Here is a 23486-nt window from a genome sequence, read left to right as displayed (position 1 = left end):
TTTAATTTTAAATCTAAATTTAAAATTTTGAACACCCACACACACTCAGTAGTGTAAATCAATGCATTGACTATAACTCTATAAGCAAAGTTTCCTCCCAAATACGAAAGTGATTTCCACAATGAATTTCTTCCAGTCCATCTTATCTGACGATCCGGACCCTACCAAATCCGATGCGGTGGACCCGGGTCCTGCCGTCAAACCACCGCATGACGACCGCCACCAGAGCGGCGTCACACAGGATGATTCTGCTGATGGATGGAGTTTCGGTGGTTTGATCAAGACAATATCAACACGATCTGAATCGGTGATGGAAACATACCGTAGAGATCTTAAGGAATTTGGTTTGGGTCTGAAGAAGGAGACCGAAATCATCCGAGACGCTGCGAGCAGGGCGGTGGTGGATCTCCCTGCTTCTTTGGAAGCTGGCGCTTCAGCCGCACAAGGCGCGCTGGATGGGGTGATGAAATCCACGGCCGAAATTATTTCCAAGGAAACAAATTTTTTTATGTCGGATGGGGAATCGGAGACGCCTGAAACTAATAGGAGCTTGAATACGGGTAGGTATAGTCGGTTTGAGGCACAGTTGAGTGCGATTCAGACAGATTTGAGCACTTTCTGCGATGAGCCGGAGGATGTGGAGGAGTATAAGAGGTGGAAGTTGGAATTTCAGTTGATCGAGAGGACGGATGAAATTGGGGGTTTGATTGGGGATGATGGAATCTTGGAGAGTGTTTATAGGAAGATTGTGCCGAGGGAAGTTGGTCAAGAGACCTTTTGGTGCCGATACTTTTATAGAGTTGATAAGCTCAAGCAGCAGGAGAGGGTGAGAGCTAATCTTGTTAAAAGGGCTATTGCAGTTGATGATGATGATGAAGAATTATCCTGGGACGTTGAGGATGATGAAGATGGTGCGAGTGGAAGTGAGAGTGTTGTGAAGGCGAAAGGTGGAGATGATAAGGGAGCGAGTAATGGGAGTTTGAAGTCTTTGGAAAAACTTGAGGGTTCAAATGGCCCTCTGCTAGATGTCAAGGAAATGAAAGATGTCAATGTGGGTGATGGCAGTAAGGACGAAGTGGTGGAGTCAAGTAAGGAAAGTGTCAAAGAGCCGTCTTTGAGCGAAAAAGAACTGAAGTCTGATGAAGTTGAAGTGAAGAGAGATGGAGATGTGAAGAATGAACTAATTGTTGAAAAAAAGAACAATGAGAAAGTGGTTGCAGAGGAGAAGTGCGAAACAGGTGAATGTGGTAAAAGAAATGATGTTTCTTTGGTGTTGAGTCATAAATTGAAGGTGGAGGAGGAGGAAGATCTGGGGTGGGATGAGATCGAGGATGTAGGAAGTGGTGATGAGAAGAAAATTTTGGCTACTAGTCATGATGAGAGACCAAAATCCGAGGATATGAGGAAGAAGTTGAGTCTTACAGAAGACGATGAGGATTTGAATTGGGACATTGAAGATGATGATGAGCGAGCAAAAGCTTGATGGCATGTGAATGACACGAAGTGTCAATCTTTCGATTCTATTAATGTGTATGAGCTTTATAGTAGCTTGATGCCTCGTAAATGTGGTGAATACAATGGTTGGATGTGGGTTTGAAGGCGTTAATGATGCCTCAAAGCCTACTTACCTGGTAAATGTCAACAAGAATGCAAATTTATTGAAAGTCGAATTTGAGTTCATAGTTCAATGTCATCAGTTCTTCATTTGGTATCATTTATGTCAATCTGTGATAAAGTTGCCCTTTTTTTGTGGATCGTTGTTTATGTTGGATGAGTCAAAGCCTAGGTCTTTGTGAATCGAATATTGATATAGTATATTTTGAAGGTGTGACCATGCAGTAGAAACATCACACAGTGTTGTTACACATTTTACATTAAACTATCATATTTGATCACAACCCAGTAATAGAATATCAGAAATACTATAAAACGTTATAAGAATATTGCTAGTATCGATAATTCCTTAAAGATTATAACTTAAATGGCAAAAACTTGTACGAGATCGTTTCACGAGTCGTATTTGTGTGACGAATATCTTATTCGGGTCATCCATGAAAAATTATTATTTTTTATGCTAAGAGTATTACTTTTTATCGTGAATATCGGTAAGGTTGACTCGTCTCACAAATTAGGATCCATGAGACGGTTTCACAGATTAGAATCCGTGAGGTCTCACATGAGACCCACCCTTAGGAAATAGTGTAAAGCCAATTAATACAGAGTAGGTCTCTTGTGAGACGGTCTCACGAATCTTTATCTGTTAGACGAGTCAACTCTACCGATATTCACAATAAAAAGTAGGCAAAAACTTGTGTGAGATGATCTCACGGGTCGTATTTGTGAGACATATCTCTTATTTGGGTTATCCATGAAAAAAATATTATTTTTTATGCTAAGAATATTACTTTTTATTGTGAATATAGGTAAGGTTGATCCGTCTCACAGATTAATCCGTGAGACGGTCTCACATGAGACTCACTCTAAAAAGTAATACTCTTAGCATAAAAAATATTTTTTTATGGATGATTCAAATAAGAGATCCGTTTAATAAAATACGATATATGAGACCGTATCACATAAGTTTTTGCCGTTAATATAAGAGGATCTTGAATATTGGCATTGGAAATTATTCTCAGCTGACAAAGCTCCAGGCTCCCTTGTGTTTTTATAAGATATATTTCCTAAGATATATTTCCTCAAACCAGCGTGTTTATATATTATTTTATCTATTATTAACATCATGTAATTGAAAATATATTTTATCGTTAAATTTTAATTAATATGCTTAAACTCGTAATGTTTGTGCTTTATAATTTTTCATACTAGAAATTTTAGGTAATGTTTCGGTTGATAGATTTGATTTGAACTCAAGGACTTGATTTGATTTGATTATAAGATTTGAAAAAATGAATTTCAAATGATATTAATGTTGAACGTATTTGAAATTTCATCAATGAATGTATTTGAAATTCATCTTAATAATAATCGAAATTGCTTGATTTAATATAAAGTTGATTTGAAATTTACTTGAGTTATACTTATATTTTAAATATCTACGAATAGAGATTTAATATTCATTATTAAATGAATTTAATATAACAAACAAATGAATATAATCTGTGACTTCCAATTAACAATCCAAATCAGGCCTATGATTTTTTCCGTCAAGGAATGTTAAGCTTGGATTCAAGCCCGCTCTAGATCAATATAGGCCATACTAACTAGGCCGCGAAAGGCCCATACCGTGTGGACGCGAATAACTGATTCCTTACTGGACCCGGTACCAAACGGCGTCGTACGAGGATCTGACATCTGGAAAAGCCCTAGCGAATTTTTCTTCCTAAAACCCTGAATTTCCCAAACCACAACTAAACTGGTCCGCGCCTTTCCATTTTCTCACTCCCTGTAACACTGTTACTCTCCCTATTTTGAACTCGGAAAATGGCGTCGGTGGTTGTCCGGAACCCGAATTCGAAGCGGGCGATAACACTCATGCCGAGAATCTACACTTCGTGTTACCGAGGATCCGCTGTCTCTTCACCTTTTTCTGCATCGGAATCCAATATCTATTCCACCTCCGTATGCAATCCATGGTGGAGATCCATGGCTACCTTTACTCGCACGTAAGATGCGTTTTATTGTTTTGGAATACGGAAATGATCGATACAGTTCATCGCTTCTCTTTGGCTTCTTCTTTTTTATTAATTTATTTTGATAATTTTCTCTAGGTTTAAGCAAACGTGAAATAAGGCAAACGTGAAAAAAGCATCCTGAAGGATTTTTTTTAATGATACGAGTCTGATAACTTGGTGGTAATTTAATTGATGTAATACTTGTTTGCAGAAAGCCTCATGTAAATGTGGGAACGATTGGGCATGTTGACCATGGAAAAACTACATTAACCGCAGCGATCACCAGGGTAGGGTTGAAAATAATAATCACAGTATTGTGATGTACACTTTTTCTTTCTTTATTTTTGCTTTGTCTCGGTCATGTTCTATAATCATAAATGGTCTTATATCGTATATATTCTTTGTACTTCAAGGTCTGTAACCCATTTTATTTTCTTTGTAAGGTCTTGTCAGAAGAAGGTCATGCTAAAGCTGTTGCCTTTGATGAAATTGATAAAGCCCCTGAAGAGAAAAAGAGAGGGATCACGATTGCCACGGTTAGGATATTTTCTTTATTTTATCTCATATAACGCTTCCGTTTAACATTATCTACTTATGCTTGTCCTGGAGCTTTTGTCAAATATAGGCTTATGAGTGAGTTGATGCTGCAGGCTCATGTAGAGTACGAAACAGCAAAGAGACATTATGCTCATGTTGACTGTCCTGGACATGCTGATTATGTGAAGGTTGGGTGCGGCTAACTCATGTTTGAACCTTCTAAGCTTGAATTACTTATTAACCCCTTTTCTAGTACTATAACTTCATGATGGATTTCTTGTCATGGATGCAATTTGATGAAGATAGAGGTCGGGTTTATTTATGTTTGGAAGAAAAAATGAAGTGATAGACAACTCAGATAGATTTCAATTCAGTTAAATTGAGGAAATGTATACTATAGGAGAATTATAATTGAAAGTATTAAATTGAATCTTGAAGACCTCCTCCGGTAAACTGTCAATTTTGGCTCCGTTAATTTAATCTTTTGCCACTATTGGAAGGTAATGCAACTCTTTTTGATGATAATGCAGAACATGATTACTGGTGCTGCTCAAATGGATGGGGGTATCCTTGTTGTGTCTGCCCCCGATGGTCCGATGCCACAAACTAAGGAACACATTCTGCTCGCCCGCCAGGTTTATATCTGGACATGAATTGATATGTAGAATTATGATTCATGGTTTTGTTAATCTTTTGGCTTTGCATTTTCATCATTTACGCTGACTACTATAGGTTGGTGTGCCATCACTTGTGTGCTTCCTTAATAAAGTTGATGCTGTGGATGACCCAGAATTGCTGGAACTTGTGGAAATGGAATTACGTGGTAATCTTAAAAGTTTGATCCTGGCATTGTTCTTGCCTGTTGGCCTTTCTATTTTATTCTAACTATTCAACATTACCTCGTTTTTACAGAGCTGCTAAGCTTCTATAAGTTTCCTGGGGATGACATTCCAATTGTCCGAGGATCGGCTCTGTCTGCTTTAGAGGGGACGAATGAGGAAATAGGGAAAAAGGCTATATTAAAGTTAATGGATGCTGTAGATTCATATATTCCAGATCCAATACGTGTACTTGATAAGCCTTTCCTGATGCCCGTGGAAGATGTTTTTACTATTCAGGTAACATATAATTTTACATCAATTAATTTTAGATAGAATAATAATATATGTTGAACTTTAACATCATAAAATTATAAAGGGATGCTTATTCATTATAGCCAAGGAATCAGACCATTTCAATGTCATGGTCAAACGTTTATGAAAAGCAGTTGTATGTAGCAAGCTTTAAAAAAAGAAGATATATATGTGCACGTGATGGAGAAACCAATATAATATTGGCTGTGTCTTTATAAATTTAAGTTTCTGAATGTGGTAGCTATCAATGAAATAAAATTAAAAATTGAAATGTGGTTAATTTATCTTTCCTTTTATGTACTTATTTATATTTTTTGGTGATGCTAATTGATATTACAGAGGTCAAGGATGATTGGACATCAATTTTTTTTGAAGTCCAATGTCCCTTCTTTTTGTTTTCTTGATGAAGTAATTTTATACTTTGAGAATTATTGGTATCGATATATTTATCTTGGTGATTTAAGGGGCGTGGAACTGTTGCGACGGGCCGTGTTGAACAGGGAATAATCAAACCAGGGGAAGAAGTAGAAATTTTGGGGCTCTCGTTGGTGAGTTATCTTTGTTAATTTATTTGGAAACTTGGTTTTCAAGCAGAATGCTTGATAGCTTTTTATGTGCTATTGATTTAAAGTTGATGTTGAAGGAGTAGGGAGTCTTAATCCTGGACATTAATCTTAGGAAGAGGCTGGTGGAATTCATGAATTTGTTGTATCAAGTTTCAGATGATGGAATCATATAAGTTTGAATTTGTAAAAGTTCCGCGTCATCTGTTCATAACTCTTGCCAATCTATTTAAAACTGGAAGCAAGTTCATTGCCAGATTTATTAACATTTAAATAGTTGAAGCTGTGCAACCAGACTTGTAGTTTTCCCCTGGAAGTTTATTGTTATTTCTTTGTGATCAAATTGACGTCTATATAGTCGTTGCATGATTTCTTCTTCATATAGATAGATATAGGATCTATGGGGCAATTACTTAGAAGATCGACTTCTATATAGTCGTAATGTTGTTTTATCAAACTTGGGAGCACATACAAACAAGTTGGATTTGTTTTCATGAAGGATTAGATTGCTCTCTGGCAATCAAATTATCCTGTGGAACAACCCTTCTATTGGTTTACCTGCTTATGTTGTGAGCTAGCTCCAACATATTCTACCGCTTTGTTTTTGTTCTGGTACACCAATGCAACGTCTCTTTCTGCTACAGAACAAACTAAAAACTACGGTAACTGGTGTAGAGATGTTCAAGAAGACACTGGATTTTGGTCAGGTAAAGAGATTAATTTATGCTCGTGAAAATGATTATTTATGCTGCACTTGTTACAATCATTTCTTTTTGTTCTAGGCCGGTGACAATGTGGGTCTGCTATTGCGTGGCTTGAAACGTGATGATATCCAACGAGGAATGGTTAGCGCACTCTTTGGGATGTTTATTTCTGTTATTTATTTATTCCACTCACTCTTGTTACCTTTGTTTGTCTGTGATAACTCATTTTTCGGGAATCAATAAAGTTTTTTTTCCTATTGCCTGGTTATGCTATTATCTGTTATCTGGATGCCTTACCGGCCTGGTTTACAGTTTCTGTTTACAGAATATTATTTCAAATGAATGCTTTAAATGCATCTGCAGGATCTGTTGGGGATATCATTTATCTTTTTCTTTTGTTCGTTTCATGCAGGTGATTGCAAAACCCAATACTCTTAAAACCTACACAAAATTTGAGGCAGAAATATATGTCCTCACAAAAGAGGAAGGGGGTCGTCATACCGCTTTCTTTTCGAATTATAGACCTCAATTCTACATGAGGACAGCTGATGTCACTGGTAAAGTCGAGTTGCCAGAAAATGTGAAGATGGTTATGCCCGGGGACAATGTAACTGCTGTTTTCGAGCTTATCTACCCAGTTCCTCTTGAAGCAGGTACATGGAGGCTATGTTTCAATTAGAGGTTTTACTGGGTTGCCATTATCTGATCCAACTAAGCTTTAACTTATTGTGTTTTGTCACTTTCCGGTTGGTTTTACCGATCTTTAATTATGCATTGCTTTTCCTTTTTTATTTGAGCCATTTCTTGCACTTGTATCGAGGCATTGCTTGTTGCAAGTGATATTTATTTTGGTAGTCTTTTATTCAATTCAACCAGAGAAAGGGAGAAACTATAGATGTTATTATCCTTGATGCCTTCAATTGCTGCTATTTTTTTGGTAATATTGCGGACAATCTGAATCTAAATAAAGAAGATGCCAACTCTAGTTTAATTCGGGTTTTAATTTATGTTATCTGAGAACAGATGTTTACTTTCAGCTGATTTTGATTTTATGTACCTTCCTTGGTTTTGAACGACCATCGAGTTGTTTTAAGAATTTTGATACTTGCTTTTCTATTGTACATGAAGTATATATAATGGGATCACTAAATACTTCGTGATTTTGAATCTCTCCTTGATTATGGTGGGAAAACTAGAGAGATTCGAGTGGTGATAGGCATTGTACTTCTGTTTATTTAGTTCTTTACACAGTCAATTTGCTAACCAAAACTTAACCATTTTTTTCCAACATGGACAGGCCAAAGATTTGCCCTGAGAGAGGGTGGCCGAACAGTTGGTGCTGGAGTTGTTTCAAAAGTTATGAGCTGAGCTTGAAACCAACATAGTCTTGCCTAGCTTGCCTCCTTTCACCCATAGTTCGCCCTTTGTTCTGCCTTTGATTGCGAATATCCTTCGGCTTCGCTGCAAAATGGTTTGATGCCCTTATTTGTAAGGTGCATTTGAGAATATTTAGGAAGAGCACACAAGCGATATTGCAGTGACTCATTACTCCACAATATTCTTATTATTTTTATATAGTTTTCGTCATGTATCATCAATAATTAATTTTGTTTTGAGGCTGCGTTCTCGCATTAAGTGCTCTTCCCTACCACACGTAATTGTCAGTACTAGAAAATCCTGTGTTTTTTAGTCTCTAATTCCTCAAAAAGTAGGAAAATTTCATGGGGTTTTATGTTTTTTTATTGTCCGAATGAATATCGGTAAAGGTCACTTTCTTCACCCAATATAAATATAATTTTTTATTCACGTCAAGTATGGGTTTTAAGAATTCATTCCCTAATTTAAAGTTATGCATTGTATTTATGAATGCTAGAATTTCTGCGAAAGTAATAATAGAACAAGAGTACGTATCAATATTCGTTTTAATCATTTTGACAGACATTGACTTTTTCTCGTTATCCTCCGCATTTTTCCTTGTTTTCACTAGATAATGGAAACTTTTAATCAGGGAGTGGTGATTCTTTAACCGTTAGTGTAGTTTATGTTAATGTTACTTTTGGTCATTTTGACAAAGACATTAATTAACCTTTTTTCATTACCCTGACATTAGTTTGACTAGTTTCCATGTTTTCATGAGAGTCTAGATATAATAATTTTCACAAGGGGATGATTGCTCCTCCAACAAAATTCCCATGAAAAATTTAACGTCTTGAATTACATTTTCAATCTTGAGACTACGAAGAATGTCCCAACAGTGTGCATGCAACGTCGTGTGAAGTATCAACTCACCAACGTTGATCAGACCACCACCCTCAGAACAGCAACTACCATCAAGGCCGCTCCACGATAGTACATATCCTTCATATTTCTCTCCAAACAACTCATCGTTTCATCTTCTTTCTCGCTCATCTTGCCAGAAATTTTGCTGATAGAATCCACCGTATCTCTCAGTTTATGTACACCCCACGAGAGCGAAATAAGCCCCAACCCCAATCCAGTACTCAGAACCTTAGAGGCACAAAAGGGTACCCTATTACAGGCTACACGGCATAGTGCTGATAAAATGACAGCAATACCAGCTCCAGCAATGGTGGCGGAGCATTGGGTTAGCATCTCAGGCAGCTGGGGACTGGATTTCTTCAACAAATGGATAGTGTTTTTCGTCTGCCGCTGCTCTTTGTTGACAAGAATGGACAAAATAATTTCACACATGTGAACGTGGCTCTTTTCCCTCTCTTTAATGCTTCTTGTAGGGCTCTTCTTCTTCTTCTCTGATGCCTTTCTCCTCGCTTTTTCGTGGCTGCTAAAAATTTATAACATAAGGTGCAAGATTTTTTCATCTCGTGATCATATATATTAACAAGACTAGAGTAAGATGGCAGTTTAATCTTTTACAAGTGGCAGGCACACGCCTTTGCACATACAAAATAGACGCCAAAACATGGTTTTGCATAGGAGAATATCACATCTTAACCTTTAGATATTCAGATTGAAGATGATATAAACTTGTTAAGAAATTTTAAAAAATATCAAATAGGAATATACATAGATGGAGGCGGCTTATTTTATGAAAAACTGGGACTTCATCAAGATACCACTGAGGTCTAAGTTTATAAATGTACGCAAATAGTTTGTCCTTACAATGGAGTCCTAGAGAGTATAAAATTATATGTCTGGTTTGAAAGCAGAGTTGCACCTCTTCATAGGTCCTGCTTTGTCAGTTAGAAGATTGGATGCTATAGCGCTGGCTTGTGCTCTTTTCCGCCTGGTAAACAAGATAAAAACATTGTGAGGATCCTAGAAAAAAACAAATTCATTAAGATAGTTGAGTGGTCAATGAAATAAATAAAGCTAATTAATACCTTTCAAAGAAAGGGACAAGCATAGTCTGCTTACTGGATTTATTCATATTTTTTGATGAGTAAACGCTAGATATTTTGTGAAATACATCATTCATCTCATTCCCAAAATAATTCTGTTGTTGACCATCAAGATCACACGAATATTCCACAGAGGATTCATTGAAGTAGAATTCCCCGGTTGGATATACAAGAAACTGCTGAGAGAATGGTGCAAAATCTAGATGCCCCATCAAATCATGGAGCAAAGACAAATCAAGCGAGCCATTTTCTACTCCCATTGATCCAGAGGCAAGTAATTTCAAGATCTTTTCCTGACTTCTACATTTATCGGCAATCCCAAAGCCAGAAGGTTCGGAGCCTGGTTGAGCAACAAAATTTAAAACACGAATAGAGTAAGGATTAATTCAGCATAACTGAATTATCAAATTTATGAGTTTGAATCCCATGAGTTGAAACTCAATCATTATTCCCGAGGAGCGTTTAACTCCTCCCTACAATTCTAGAGGCTATGCATTTATCAAAATACACATGTAGCAAAATATATATATTACTGGGAAGGGTAGTTTTTGGTACAAGGTAACAGATATTTAAATGGAAAGGAGAAAATTATTCAGTGGTAAACCTTGAATGCCAGTAGGCCTTTTAAAAGCCGACTCCAGTGTGATCAAGTTATGACGGTCTAACAATCCACTGGTAAATTTCCAATCCTCTTTCTGGTGCAGGCATAAACCAAAGGAGCGAGAGCTAAACTGAACTTGGTTTGAGTCCTGATGGGGAAGAAAACTGTGAAAGTCCTGCGACATAAAGGAGAAGCTCAGCACGAGAGGAACACAAAATTATACAGTGGACCCCAATCAACAAACAAAGTATTCAAGTAAAAAACTAAATCGCAAAACTTTTTCCAGGAGAATGAAATCTGCATCACCTTCCTATGCAAATACTAAGATATTATTCATTTGGTTCAAATAGTCAATAATGCTAAAACAGAATCATTCACGAAAATGGGCACGATTCTGGAAAATATCATAAGTCAAGCAAAAAGGGAAAAACAGAAAGTGGCTGCCAATCTTGGGCATATGCCTCTCAAGCTCGTGCTCGAAAATTCTTGAGCATATAGACATATGAACCTTATACAAACACGGAATCCTCTATTCTATACCTTTTTAAAGCCTGGTTCTGAATGCAACAAATGAGGAGGGCAGCCATGCGAGGCCATCAAGCAGAGCTCCGTCATCTCTTCCTCAGAGAAGAACCCAGTTTCAGATAACCAATAGGTTCCGTGTTCTGTGCCCGTCTTTTAAGGGCCGCAACAAGATTTGGCCTATCCTACACCACTCCTCAAATTTACAATATATATAATTCATATTAATAAAGGCCCAATTTCGTTTGCAAGTCGCATTATAAATGAAATCAAGAAAATAGATACATGTGATACAAGAATGAACGGGGAATTCTAGCGAGTTGGTGGGTCTAAATCCAGGTTGGCTCTCTGAGTTCAGACAAAAGCTTCTTTTCAGGAATATAAAATTTATTTATTTTTTGAAAACATATAAAAGGTATTTCACTAAAACATGATAATTCAGTTTGATCACCCTAAAATCGAGTTATGCTCATCCCGAGTCCTAACCATTCTCGAACCCTCATCATTCCCCGAACTCTTAGTAGCCCTTACCCCTCCCATGCTGAAGCCCTTATCGTTCTTTAACCTTAGCTCATTGTCCCAAGTACTTAGAAGCCCGGCCTCCTATCCTAACCTAACCGGGAATGCCTTAAAGTAACAAGATGCTAACATAAGAGCACTGTCAAAAATTTATATTTAATGAGTTTTACGATTTAATAAAAAAATGTGTCATGTAACACATATATAAAATAAATATAAATTGTTAGGTACACGCTTGAATATTATGAAATTTCTACGTATTTTCCGAAGTAGACGACGTGGATCAGACATTATAATAAAAATATAAAAATAGGAACACAAAAATAGAAATGTTTTTATTTTTGGATGACACCAAAATAGAATATTGGAGCAATTTGAGTCCACCGCTCTTACCAAATTTTAAATAAGAACAAGTCAAAAGTTTACCGTAAACTTTTGACTTGCAATTCGATTACTTCCCTGTCAAAGATCACATTCAAATTCAATATTTCAGTCATTTGATCCCTCCATTTCAGTTAATCGATCCATACACGGCGAAATATGGGAACAACTGAAAGAATTGTTTACACTTTCATTCTGATTTATCTGATGCTGATGATAATCGCTAGAACGGAAAAATCAGCCGCCGAGCGCCGTCTCCTACCGGAGGAGTTGCATCAAATTCAGGTAAGTCGGCAGTTTTTAGAAGCGGTTGATTTCAACTGTGGAGATGAGATCAAATTTTTTTATTTTTCAAATCTCTGCAGTCTGATCACGCGAAGTTGGGACCGAAGTGCAGCGAGAATCCACCATTGCTGAACGGGGGTAGCGGAGGGGGGTCGGTTCTGGAAATGGGAGGGCTTCAATGCTACGTTTCGGGCCCTTCGGATTCGAAGCTCGCTATCGTCCTTGCTTCCGACATTTACGGTAAATTGTAAAAAAAAGCAAAATTTTATTTATAAATTTCACGATTTATCATCTAACATACTGAAATAAAATCATTCACCAAGTTTATTTTTGTAACCCATTATTGGTTTTATTCCTTTTTAAATTCAATTCTTGATTGGAATTGCCTAGAAGATCAAACGGCCAACCTGCAAGTGAACACACTAAAAAATACATTTTAGAAAGTGAATAATTTTGTATTTTCTTATTTGCTTCCTTATGCAGTTAATGTTTTTGCGCAGGATATACAGCACCCAACCTGAGGTATTCCTACATCCCGGCCCATATTTTCTGGGGGTTTTAGGCTTTTAGCTACAAATTTAACAATACAAGGGAGTTTTAGCTTGTTAATTTTTCATGGGGGTTTCGCTCCATATTTGTCAATATTTTGGTTTTTAGCTTATTCATTATTCACAGAAAATTTTAGCAAACTTAGAAAAAACACAATGGTGGTTTTAGGCAATTTATCCCTAATCAAGTTGTGGATATCTTGAAAGAGATATTTTTTTGTTTGCTTTTGTTGAAACTGATTCCAGGATCTATTTATTCCTAGGAAACTTGCTGATAAAGTTGCGGCTTCTGGGTTTTATGCGGTGGTTCCGGATTTCTTCCACGGAGATCCATTCGATCCTACAAACCCAAATAAGACTAAGCCAGTCTGGATGGCACAGCATGATCCAGTTTGTTTCTTACCCACTAACTAGTCCTCGTTTTACACGTTAAAAAATATTACTCAAGGAATTGAGTGAACTTTTCAGTACGTGAACGTAAGACATGTTTTGAGATGCCAATTGAAAAGCAAATTGGTTTGCTCTTTTAGTCTTCCCAATTTTTAATGGTGATTCTTAGATTTTACTTACCGTCTGAATGCATCCATAATCTTAAGCACTAGTATGTTTCATGCCGTCAGGTATTTGCTAGATTATTTATGAGGAATCGTGTGTTAGTACTTTTGACATATTGTTATTAGTATTTCTATTAGATTAAGGCGTTTGAAGATACAAAACCGGTCTTAGAGGCTTTGAGAGGTCGCGGTACATCAGCAATCGGTGTTGCTGGATTTTGCTACGGCGGTATGTTTCAGTAGGTCACATCAGGTCCAACTTGGATTGTATGTTGCTTCTAAGCCATAATTCGAGAGGCGTCAGGTTCTTGACCTGTTTTTTTTTGTTTTTTTTATATCGCCAGGTAAGGTGGCCGTGGAACTAGTAAAATGCGGGATTGTTCAAGCTGGAGTTCTTCTACATCCATCACTTGTGACCGAAGATGACATGAAAGGTATGAAGCTTTATTTGCTTAAAATTCGAGTTTTGCGGTTGGTGACATATTTTCTTGAGATAAAATGCTCATCATTCGACTAGAGTTGCCTTAAAATGCACCGTGTTACAATAGAAAAGATTTAATTAACCTGTGAGTTATTTGCAGAGGTTAATTTACCACTAGCTATTTTGGGAGCAGAGAATGACCATGTCTCGTGTCCTCCCAAGCTAGTTAAAAGGTTCAAGGAGATTTTGTCCTCCAAAAAGGTAAACAAACACTCGGTCTAGCTCTCTTAGACGATCATATCTGTGCTATACTTTTTGTGGACACATATATTCAAATCGATTTGAGTTAAATCGTAATAATCACTTGTAAAATTTCGGCCATTTTTTTGTCTTTCGTTATAGATTCCGAACTTTGCGAAAATCTTTCCTGGGGTTGCTCATGGGTGGACCTTGAGGTACAACTTGACTGATAAGAAGGCTGTGAAGGCTGCTGATAAAGCTCACCTAGATATGCTGAATTGGTTGATCAAGTATGTCGATTGAGAGGAGAATTGAAGGCAACTGATCATTTTAAGGTTCCAAAGAACGAGTGATTCAAATGTATTTTACGTTGATTTTCTCATTGGCTTGTCTCGTCTGAAATGTGTTATCATTTCCATAGAAAAATTTATTCAAAGGCGGTGTGAAATATTTCCCTACCTCTAGGCTTTTTTTTAAGTATATTTTTTACGATTTTTTTTTTTTTTTAAAATAGAGATGTCTCCTGCAATATTTCTCTATTTCAATAGTCATTCAAGACAAAAAAAATCAAAAAAATAAATATATTTTAAAAATAAATGTGAACATTTTTTATTATTAAATAATTGAGTAATTCAGTATTTACTCTTGCTCAATATATAAAAAATTAAATGGTTTCTAAAAAAAAATATTTTCTCGATAAAATTTCATTATTATTTGATTTCGAAAATAGGGTAATATATTTATTAAACAAAATTACAAAGGGATATCGCTGTTGATTTTTCTAGAAAAATTTAATATTCAACATAAATTTTTTATTAAAAAAACTGAACGAACACATTAAAATACTATAATTTTTGTTGGACTATATTAGGTTATTAATTAAATAAATAAATATAAAAGTATTTTATAAGATTTTAGTGGTCGATGTATTTAAAATTAAATAACAAATTTATTCTCTGATAATATTGAGTCAAATATACTTGTAATAATGGGCGTGCCGTCGGCTCTTCAAAATTAATGCCCCCTGGCTCGTGTGCTCCTTTTTTCCTGCGGCCCCCAAATTGCACGAACGAAGACCCCTAATCGTCGGTAAATATCTCCGGAGGATTGTAATTGTGAGTTGATATGGCGGGGAAGTCGCCGCCGCAGCGGACATGGGACGGTGTATTGGAGTTGACGAAAGCGGCGCAGGAAAGGGGCACTGACCCCCTGATTTGGGTCATGCAGCTGTCTTCAAGCCTCAACGCTGCCGGCGTATCCATGCCATCAGTTGAAGTAGCGGAGCTACTTGTGTCTCACATTTGCTGGTCAAACAACGTCCCTATCGCATGGAAATTCCTTGAGAAGGCGTTGACGATTCGTATCATTCCCCCCATGTTCGTTATCGCTCTTCTCTTTACGAGGTTTGCTTTCATTTTATTAACTAGTCGGTCCTTTCATGTGAAACCATCAATTCATGCTGCCTGGAATTTTCCATGTCATCATATGAAACATTTTTACTTGCATATTGTTATTTATGCAGGATAATTCCAAGGAGAAGGAGGCATCCAGTGGCATATAGACTCTATATGGAGCTTGTTAAGAGATATGCGTTTTCTCTGCCATCTCTTATCAACAGTCCCAACTATCAAAAGTATGTGTTTTTTGGTTCAAATATTTAAGATTATATTTTTCTTACTATATGTGATGTAAATTATGCACTAGCTCACTCTTTAGCTAGCCATGGGCTGTTCAATGATTTTTATCTTCACGGTACCAGGCAAATCTTTTGAAGATACAAAAAGTGAGTGGTGTAGTCGCCATTTAATTTGGCCTAGCATAAGTATAGACAAGCTGGTTGGATTGTTCATAGTTCAGAGTTCTTATTAAACAAAAATTAAAATTTCAGTGTGGAAACCTGCTGGAATATTTTTAGGCATTAAATTCATTAATTTTTCCGATTTCGGAGGTATCCTTGCAATTTCCCTTCATATAATCGTATTGATCCTTCATTGCAATTATTGATGAGATGAAATATCCATTTGCAGGGTCATGGAATCAATAAACAATGTCCTCCAATTTTGTCAGGTGTTCGGAGTTCAATCCTCGGAATCAGGGCTTCTTATTGTGGAATTTATATTTGCAATTGTATGGGGATTACTCGACGCATCACTTGATGATGAAGGTTTGATAGAACTCACTCCTGAAAAGAAATCTAGGTGGCCAACCAGGAATCAAGACATGGAGATAGATTATGCAGATAATTTTGACGGAAAGAAAGGGGAACGTCAGGTGGCATTGAGTAAAATTAATACTGTTGTTGCTGTGGAGCTACTTGGTGAATTTTTCCAGAACAAAGTAACTTCCGGAATCCTTTATTTGGCTCGTCGAAACATGTAATTTTCTTGTTTCCTTTTGATTTCTCTATAAAGTTTTGTATAGAAATGTGAGTTGGACTTTTGATGGTTGTATACAGCACTGAAGCATGCATTCGTCCCATTTGCTTTTAGGCCAATGCACTGGGGATGCTTTATTCACAGTTTGAGACTGCTCGCTGCAAATTCCTTATCTCTGAGAAATTCAAAAGTTATTTCTTCGGAGGAACTCTCACGTTTAACATCTGATAAACATCATGTTTTGCCATGTAAATGCAAAACAAACTCACAAAAGCAATACCACACCCTTACATCAAGGTCACCTCCGTCATCTGCTGTTCAAAGTCTTGGTACTGTTCGATCAGAACTTTGGCTTCCCATAGATCTTTATTTGGAAGATGCAATAAGTGGAATGCAAGTGACAACCACTGCTGCTGCTGAAACGCTTACAGGTAGATCTTTTGAAACATTGTTGGACAGCTATTTAATTTAGTGTAGATCTGCTAATCTAGATTGGTATGGCAGGGTTGGTCAAGGCACTCCAGGCTCTGAACCAAACCACTTGGCAGGATTCATTTCTTGGCTTGTGGATCGCAGCTTTACGACTTGTCGAGAGGGTAAGAAATCATTGAAAATGATGAAACAGTATAACTTACCCCAGTGTAATCTTGAGTTTAGTCTGTCTGTATTCTTTTGCTCGTGTTAAGTAAAACTCCGTTTGATCATATATGCACTGTCCTTGGAATTTGTTTGGTCAACGGAGTTCCAGCTTCCTGCTATGCTGTCCTTGGTAAATATAATTTGAAAGAAAAATTAAGTGTTAACTTCTATAACTTTGATATATGCAAAGTCTTCATGACTAATATATTTATGCCCAAGCCTTGGGTGAGGTCTCGGTAGTTGTGTTGGTCCATGTAATTGTTTTGATTTGCAATTTTTGGGGCATGCATAAATATTACAATTGGTCTGCTTTGTTTGCCGACATCATACATAAGTTATTGAGGAAGGTAGCTCTTAATAAAGATTGTATTACATGATTGAAATTCATTTTGATATGGTTATATTTGGATGCTTTGCGTCAAATCTATGCTGAAAATCGACATATTTTCTTTGGATGTGTCCAGGAGACGAATTTAAGTGAAGGCCCAATTCCTCGTCTTGACACTTGTTTATGCATGCTACTGTCTGTTGTCATTCTAGTAGTTGTCCATATTGTTGAAGAAGAGGAGATCATGTTAATTTGTGAAGCTGAACGAAGCTCCATTAATCAAAGACAGGACATACTCTCCATGGGAAAGCGTCGTCAGGACTTAGTTTCCAGCCTACAGCGGTTGGATGATTTTGAAGGCTTGTTGACTCCTCCACCACTTGTCAGTTCGTTGGCTAATCAAGCTGCTGTAAAAGCAATGATGTTTGTTTCAGGCCTAACAGTTGGCAGTGGACACATTGATGGCATGAGCCTGAATGACTTTCCCTTAAATATCTGTGAGTTTTTTATACACGTACTTTCCATAAGGGGACTCAGAGATGTTGAATCTATTTACAGAATTTTTTTTGGAATTTATTATTCTTCTGTTGTCTGTCAAATGAGAGTATTGAAATTGCATGCAAATCAGTGTGATGTGATTGCCTTATACTGTCTGAGCCTCTGGTTTAGTGAATACTGCCTCAGTTATTCCTATGCATGCAATTTTATTTAATATAAGGTGAAAAACAGTATTAGGCTAAGCTCGAATCTGGCACGAAACACTGGAAGCAAAAGTTTTAGACTTACTAGAGTAAAGACATAATATATGAAATTTAGGTTTAGCAGTATTAAATGTAAGACAATGGTTTACATAGAAGATGACAAGTTATTTGTAAGTGAGAGCTTTAAGTATCTAGGATTATTTTTTCGAAACATTTGAGGGGTTGATAAAGATGTTTTACATAGAATACAAACAGAAGAGTTGAACGAGGACATTAAGTGACAAAAACACACATTGACTGAGGAAGAGGGAGACTAAAGGATACTTGGTTAACAAGAATAAAATAGGATAAAATCCATTTAAATATAAATGATGACATAGTTGGAGGTAACACAGTGACAATATAATTCATGTGGCGGACTGCGGATCCCACTTAGTGAGGTAAAGGCTTGTTGTAAAGTGAAAAATAGTGGTAACTTCTTCCTCTCTCAAGCCATTTGGTTTGCTTCTAATTCTGATCATTTACAGCTGGGGACCTTCGGCATCTGATTGTTGAGGCTTGCATAGCTAGAAATGTTTTGGATACATCAGCATATCTGTGGCCTGGATACGTAAAGGGACATTGCAACCAAATTCCACGTAGTGTTTCCGGACAAGTTCCTTGTTGGTCAGCATTGATGAAAGGATCGCCTTTAACTCCTACAATGGTCAATGCACTGGTATTGACTCCTGCGACAAGGTAGATTAAATTTTAATTTGGGAGTTAATATGGCCATTAACTAACTCGTGGAAATTTGATATCTAATTCAAATGGAGGCCCTTGATATCTAGCTTTCTTGAATTTTTTTTAGTGTCGTCGGCGTACACTTCTTGACCTCTTTTGTGATAAAAATCAAAATTTATGTAACGGCTCATCTTAACAATCTGTCGACCTTCAAGTACAAATGAGAAAAGTTGCAGGCAATGCTTTTCTTTTCTTTTCTTGAGTTTTCTTTTTTTTTTTTCTCGGCTGGTATTATCATTTCATGATATCCCATAACAAACTTATGGATTGGTATCAATTTATCACAGGATATTACCACCCAACCACTCTTAGTGAATTCTTTAACCATATACTTGGTTGTTATATCACAGTAAAACAGTGCCGGGTTATCAGTTCCCTGTTTCGAGTGTCACCTGCTGTAAGGAAGCTGATATGTTATAATTCAATCTGTTTACTTAGCCAGTTGTCAATTCAAATAAGGCAGCTGAAATTGAGCTTAGTTTTTATAAATCAACCAAGGGCAACCGGATCCTTCTTTTTTCAATATATATTCTTATATATCCCTGGTGGTATTAATTATAACTGATTCGAGGTTATACAATTGATGGAAGCTTAGTAGAGATTGAGAGATTGTACGAGATAGCTATCAGCAGTACTGATGACGAGAAAATTTCTGCCGCTACAATATTCTGTGGGGCTTCTCTAAGTCGTGGGTGGAATATTCAGGTAATTGATTATGAATATCATGTTTGACTTGGAATGTTAGTTTGAGACTTTCGAGTTAGTTCACTGATACTTAAGCCCAAAGCAATGTAGCATCTTCTCTTTTTGAGTTGTTCCATTATCCATTTCCCTTTACAGTCCTTAAATGGAGGATGATGCGATTTATGGGACAAGATATACCTATGGGCCTGTCTTTTGTAGCTCTCTGCAGTCTGCACTTTGTTACATTTTCGACAATGTTTTTTTCTTGTGCTGACAGGAACATACCGCTCTTTTCATCGTAAGATTGCTTTCACCTGCAGTTCCTACTGATTTTTCTGGAAGCGAGTCTCATTTGATAGGTTATGCTCCAGTTCTGAATGTTCTCCTTGGCGGGATATCATCTGTAGATAGTATGCAGATATTTTCCTTGCACGGTTTGGTAGGTCCAAATTCATTTCTTTCCTCTTCTTCTGTACCTTGGTAGAGTTGTAAGGAAAATCAACGAGTTTCAAGCCATCTAGCGCAATTAGATATAACCTTTTATATCAAACTATTTTTTAAAACCTGAAAACAAAGTTGGTTCTACTATCAGAAAACCCAAGACCTGACAGGTTAGCGTATACTTGTACTATGCTGACCATTTAATATTTTGCTTTTAACTATGTATTGCTACCTTTGTCAATATTTACAAAATACAAGTTAATGAAGGATGGTTTGTGCAGGAACTAAAAATGACATTATTATTAGATTAAAAATGACCCCAGATATTATTATTAAAATGGGAGGAAGGAAGGAAATTGAAATGAATAAGTTTTATGAAAACATTGTAATCTCAGAATGTTAATGTGCAACAACTATTCAACTATCTTGCAGGTTCCTCAGCTTGCTGCAGTCTTGATGTCAATCTGTGAGGTCTTTGGTTCATGTGCACCCAATGTGTCATGGAGTCTTAGTACTGGAGAAGAAATATCTTCTCATACTGTGTTTTCAAATGCATTTAATCTGTTGTTGCGGTTCTGGAGATTTGATCGACCACCACTGGACCATGTAATAGGAGATGTCCGCTCAGTTGGATCCCAATTGACTCCAGAATATCTGTTACTGGTTCGCAATTCCCAGTTAGCTGCGTTTGAGAATCAACTAAAGAATAAAAATACGGCAAGTAGGCTGTCAAGATTGGCACATCCGTCTTCCACTGATCCCATATTCATGGATTCTTTTCCAAAACTAAAGCGTTGGTACCGACAGCACCAGGAATGCATTGCATCTATTCTTTCTGCTCTGGTGCCTGGAAATCCTGTTCATCAGATTGTTGAGGCGCTCCTAAACATGATGTTCAAAAAAATAAACAGAGGTGGTCAACCGCTGACTCCTACCTCTGGAAGCAATAGCTCATCTGCATCTGCAACTGATGATTCATTTCTGTGTCTTAAATTACCTGCTTGGGATATTCTTGAAGCGGTTCCCTTTGTTCTTGATGCTGCCCTTGCTGCTTGTGCCCATGGGAAACTAACACCACGTGAATTGACCACTGGTTTGTCAATATTTTTGCTATTAAAATAGACCAGTTACATTTCATAAATATTGCACTTCCTTGAAGATGCATGCGATTATTTTAAAGAGACTGTAGTATTATCTAATTTTATTAGCATGTTTTGGTACTGTAGTCTTCATATCAAACTTGACTCACATGTTTTCCTACCTGGATAAATAATTGGCTCCTTTTAGAAAATGAAATGCCATTTGTGTGCACATAATTTCTCTGACCTACAAGCTCTTGTAAATTCCATGGCTGCAAAAAGTTGTAGATAATTACATAGAATAAATTGTATTATATTTTCAGTGGCAAAAAATATTTGCTTAAGTTTGGAAGAAATTATTTTAGAAAACCATTTCAAAACCCGCATTTATGATTTTCATGACTACTGAATATCTGTACTTTAAAATGTCTCTCATCGCATTTACGTACCCCTCTTACTTTTAATATCAGGTTCATTTTTTTTAATTCCAAATTTACGAATTGTTTATTATTTATTAATCTTACACGACTTTAATGTTTCCACCTCAGGGCTCAAAGATCTTGCCGACTTTCTGCCTGCTTCTTTGGGGACGATTGTAAGTTACTTTTCTGCAGAAGTGACCCGGGGCCTTTGGAAGCCCGCTCTCATGAATGGAATGGACTGGCCGAGCCCTGCTGCAAATTTATCCATAATTGAGGAACAGATAAACAAAATTTTAGCTTCTACTGGTGTTAATGTCCCATGTCTTGCTTTAGGTGTGTGCCGTTGATATTTGCAAATCAAATTGCCTAACTACTTGTTGCTTTTTGCGTTCTGCTGCTGGCATAGTTTCCTGGCTTTGGATTTTACAGCATGATTGCTTTTTGACTTTAAATTTAAAATGTAGATCAGAAAAAATAAGCGATGAATGCTATCTGTTATTAAGGTAAAAGGTTTGAGATTAATTTTTTTATTGTTCCGTGGCGAGTTATTTTTTTATTTGAGTGACGGTTTTCCAGTTTTACATTATATTACGAATCCTTCTTTAGAAACAGAGGTTCCTAGACTCTTCAAGGATCTAGGATTTGTCTTTTTTCATAGAAAGTTGAAAAAGCACCTAGTTCGCAACTATTGTGCTGATTAGTGTTTTTACTTGTAGTGGGAAGCTCTCCTGTGACTATACCACTACCCTTGGCTGCCCTAGTGAGCCTCACAATAACCTATAAACTCGACAAACCTACTCGGCGTTTTCTAAATCTGGTTGGCCCGGCCTTGAGTAACCTTGGCATCTGTTGCCCCTGGCCTTGTATGTCAATAATAGCTGCTTTATGGACTCAAAAGGTAAAGCGCTGGAGTGACTTTCTTCTCTTCTCTGCGGCACAGACGGTCTTCCACCACAATAGTGATGCTGTCGTCCAACTCCTGAAAGTATGCTTTACAGCAGTACTTGGGTTAAATTCTTCTTCAGTAGCAAGCAATGGTGGTGTTGGTGCTCTTCTCGGTCATGGCTTTGGTTCCCACTTTGCTGGTGGATTATCTGCAGTCGCGCCTGGAGTGCTATATTTACGAGTTCATCAATCAGTGAGAAATGTCATGTTCATCACAGAAGAAATTCTCTCTCTTCTGATGCTCACAGTCAAAGATATTCTGAATAACGGTTTATCCAAAGAAAAAATAGTAGAACTCAAGAAAACCAAGTACAGCACGAAGTACGGCCTGGTTTCTCTTTCATCTTCAATGACCCAAGTGAAGACTGCAGCTTCACTGGCCGCTTCTCTGGTTTGGATTACCGGTGGTCTAAATTTGGTTCAAATTTTGATCAAAGAAACTCTACCCTCATGGCTAATATCCTCGATTCATGGGTCAGAATCGAGCAGTGAGAAATCAGGAGGTATGGTTGCTATGATGGTTGGTTACGCTCTTGCATATTTCACCGTATATACTGGTATATTTGCATGGGGAGTGGACTTGACATCACCTGCATCCAAGAGACGACCTAAGGTTCTCGAAAAGCACTTAGAATTCCTGGCAAGTGCCTTGGATGGAAAAATATCACTCGGCTGTGACAAAGCTACTTATAGAGCATACGTCACTGGATACATAAGTTTGATGATTAGCTGCACCCCTGCTTGGATGCTGGAAGTCGACGTCGAAGTCGTAAAAAGAGTTAGCAGGGGATTAAAACAATGGAATGAGGAAGACTTGGCGCTGTCCCTTCTAGGAATTAGTGGGATTGGTGCTATGGGTGCTGCTGCTGAGATGATCATAGAAACAGGATTTTGAATTTTGTTCCTCTGTTCGAATCATGCTATCTTTGGTGTTTTTATATACTTAGATGGATTGGGTAATATTAATGCCAATTTCATAATTCGTATCATTGTTTTGTGCAAGGTTGTTTTTTACTTGCGTTTCCATTGTGCAAATTCTTGTCGATATCTGTCTCGGTGTGGAAAAATA

At 37.2% G+C, this 23486-nt stretch overlaps 5 protein-coding genes across 7 annotated transcripts; 4 read left to right on the top strand and 1 right to left on the bottom strand.

The window, feature by feature from the left end:
* The first annotated feature begins 74 nt into the window (after positions 1-74).
* LOC140842264 (uncharacterized) lies at positions 75-1680 on the top strand. The gene has a single exon (XM_073210015.1). It carries the CDS (start codon positions 122-124, stop codon positions 1481-1483), a length of 1362 nt encoding a protein of 453 aa, XP_073066116.1. The 5' UTR covers positions 75-121; the 3' UTR covers positions 1484-1680.
* A 1637-nt stretch (positions 1681-3317) lies between these two features.
* LOC140842263 (elongation factor Tu, mitochondrial-like) lies at positions 3318-8204 on the top strand. Its single transcript, XM_073210014.1, has 12 exons — positions 3318-3623; positions 3844-3919; positions 4076-4168; positions 4283-4357; positions 4700-4804; positions 4902-4992; positions 5082-5287; positions 5767-5850; positions 6510-6572; positions 6648-6710; positions 6982-7222; positions 7867-8204. The coding sequence occupies exons 1-12, from the start codon at positions 3442-3444 to the stop codon at positions 7935-7937; spliced, it is 1350 nt and encodes a 449-aa protein (XP_073066115.1). The 5' UTR covers positions 3318-3441; the 3' UTR covers positions 7938-8204.
* A 490-nt stretch (positions 8205-8694) lies between these two features.
* Positions 8695-11320, bottom strand: LOC140842261 (uncharacterized). Of its 2 annotated transcripts, none has more exons than XM_073210011.1 (5): positions 11091-11320; positions 10554-10725; positions 9932-10289; positions 9766-9834; positions 8695-9372 (listed from the first exon to the last, which is right to left on the bottom strand). In XM_073210011.1, the coding sequence occupies exons 1-5, from the start codon at positions 11163-11165 to the stop codon at positions 8868-8870; spliced, it is 1179 nt and encodes a 392-aa protein (XP_073066112.1). In that variant the 5' UTR covers positions 11166-11320; the 3' UTR covers positions 8695-8867. The 2 variants fall into 2 exon arrangements, with proteins under 2 accessions (XP_073066112.1, XP_073066113.1); XM_073210012.1 differs by having other exon boundaries at positions 8695-9369; positions 11091-11316.
* A 677-nt stretch (positions 11321-11997) lies between these two features.
* Positions 11998-14478, top strand: LOC140842262 (endo-1,3;1,4-beta-D-glucanase-like). Its single transcript, XM_073210013.1, has 8 exons — positions 11998-12257; positions 12338-12497; positions 12758-12779; positions 13069-13195; positions 13498-13588; positions 13704-13793; positions 13941-14041; positions 14183-14478. Exons 1-8 carry the CDS (start codon positions 12132-12134, stop codon positions 14321-14323), a joined length of 858 nt encoding a protein of 285 aa, XP_073066114.1. The 5' UTR covers positions 11998-12131; the 3' UTR covers positions 14324-14478.
* A 537-nt stretch (positions 14479-15015) lies between these two features.
* On the top strand, positions 15016-23406 carry LOC140842259 (mediator of RNA polymerase II transcription subunit 33A-like). 2 transcript variants are annotated; one of them, XM_073210009.1, is made up of 12 exons: positions 15016-15423; positions 15543-15653; positions 16048-16395; positions 16510-16826; positions 16900-16991; positions 17499-17859; positions 18591-18801; positions 19437-19551; positions 19808-19969; positions 20404-21064; positions 21599-21805; positions 22189-23406. In XM_073210009.1, exons 1-12 carry the CDS (start codon positions 15146-15148, stop codon positions 23310-23312), a joined length of 3987 nt encoding a protein of 1328 aa, XP_073066110.1. In that variant the 5' UTR covers positions 15016-15145; the 3' UTR covers positions 23313-23406. The 2 variants fall into 2 exon arrangements, with proteins under 2 accessions (XP_073066110.1, XP_073066111.1); XM_073210010.1 differs by lacking the exons at positions 15016-15423; positions 15543-15653 and having other exon boundaries at positions 16255-16395; positions 16476-16826.
* The last annotated feature ends 80 nt before the right edge of the window (positions 23407-23486 follow it).

The sequence above is a fragment of the Primulina eburnea genome, chromosome 10, assembly GCF_022965805.1.
Source record: "Primulina eburnea isolate SZY01 chromosome 10, ASM2296580v1, whole genome shotgun sequence".
Classification (NCBI taxonomy): domain Eukaryota; kingdom Viridiplantae; phylum Streptophyta; class Magnoliopsida; order Lamiales; family Gesneriaceae; genus Primulina; species Primulina eburnea.
This window is presented reverse-complemented; position numbering and strand designations above follow the sequence as displayed.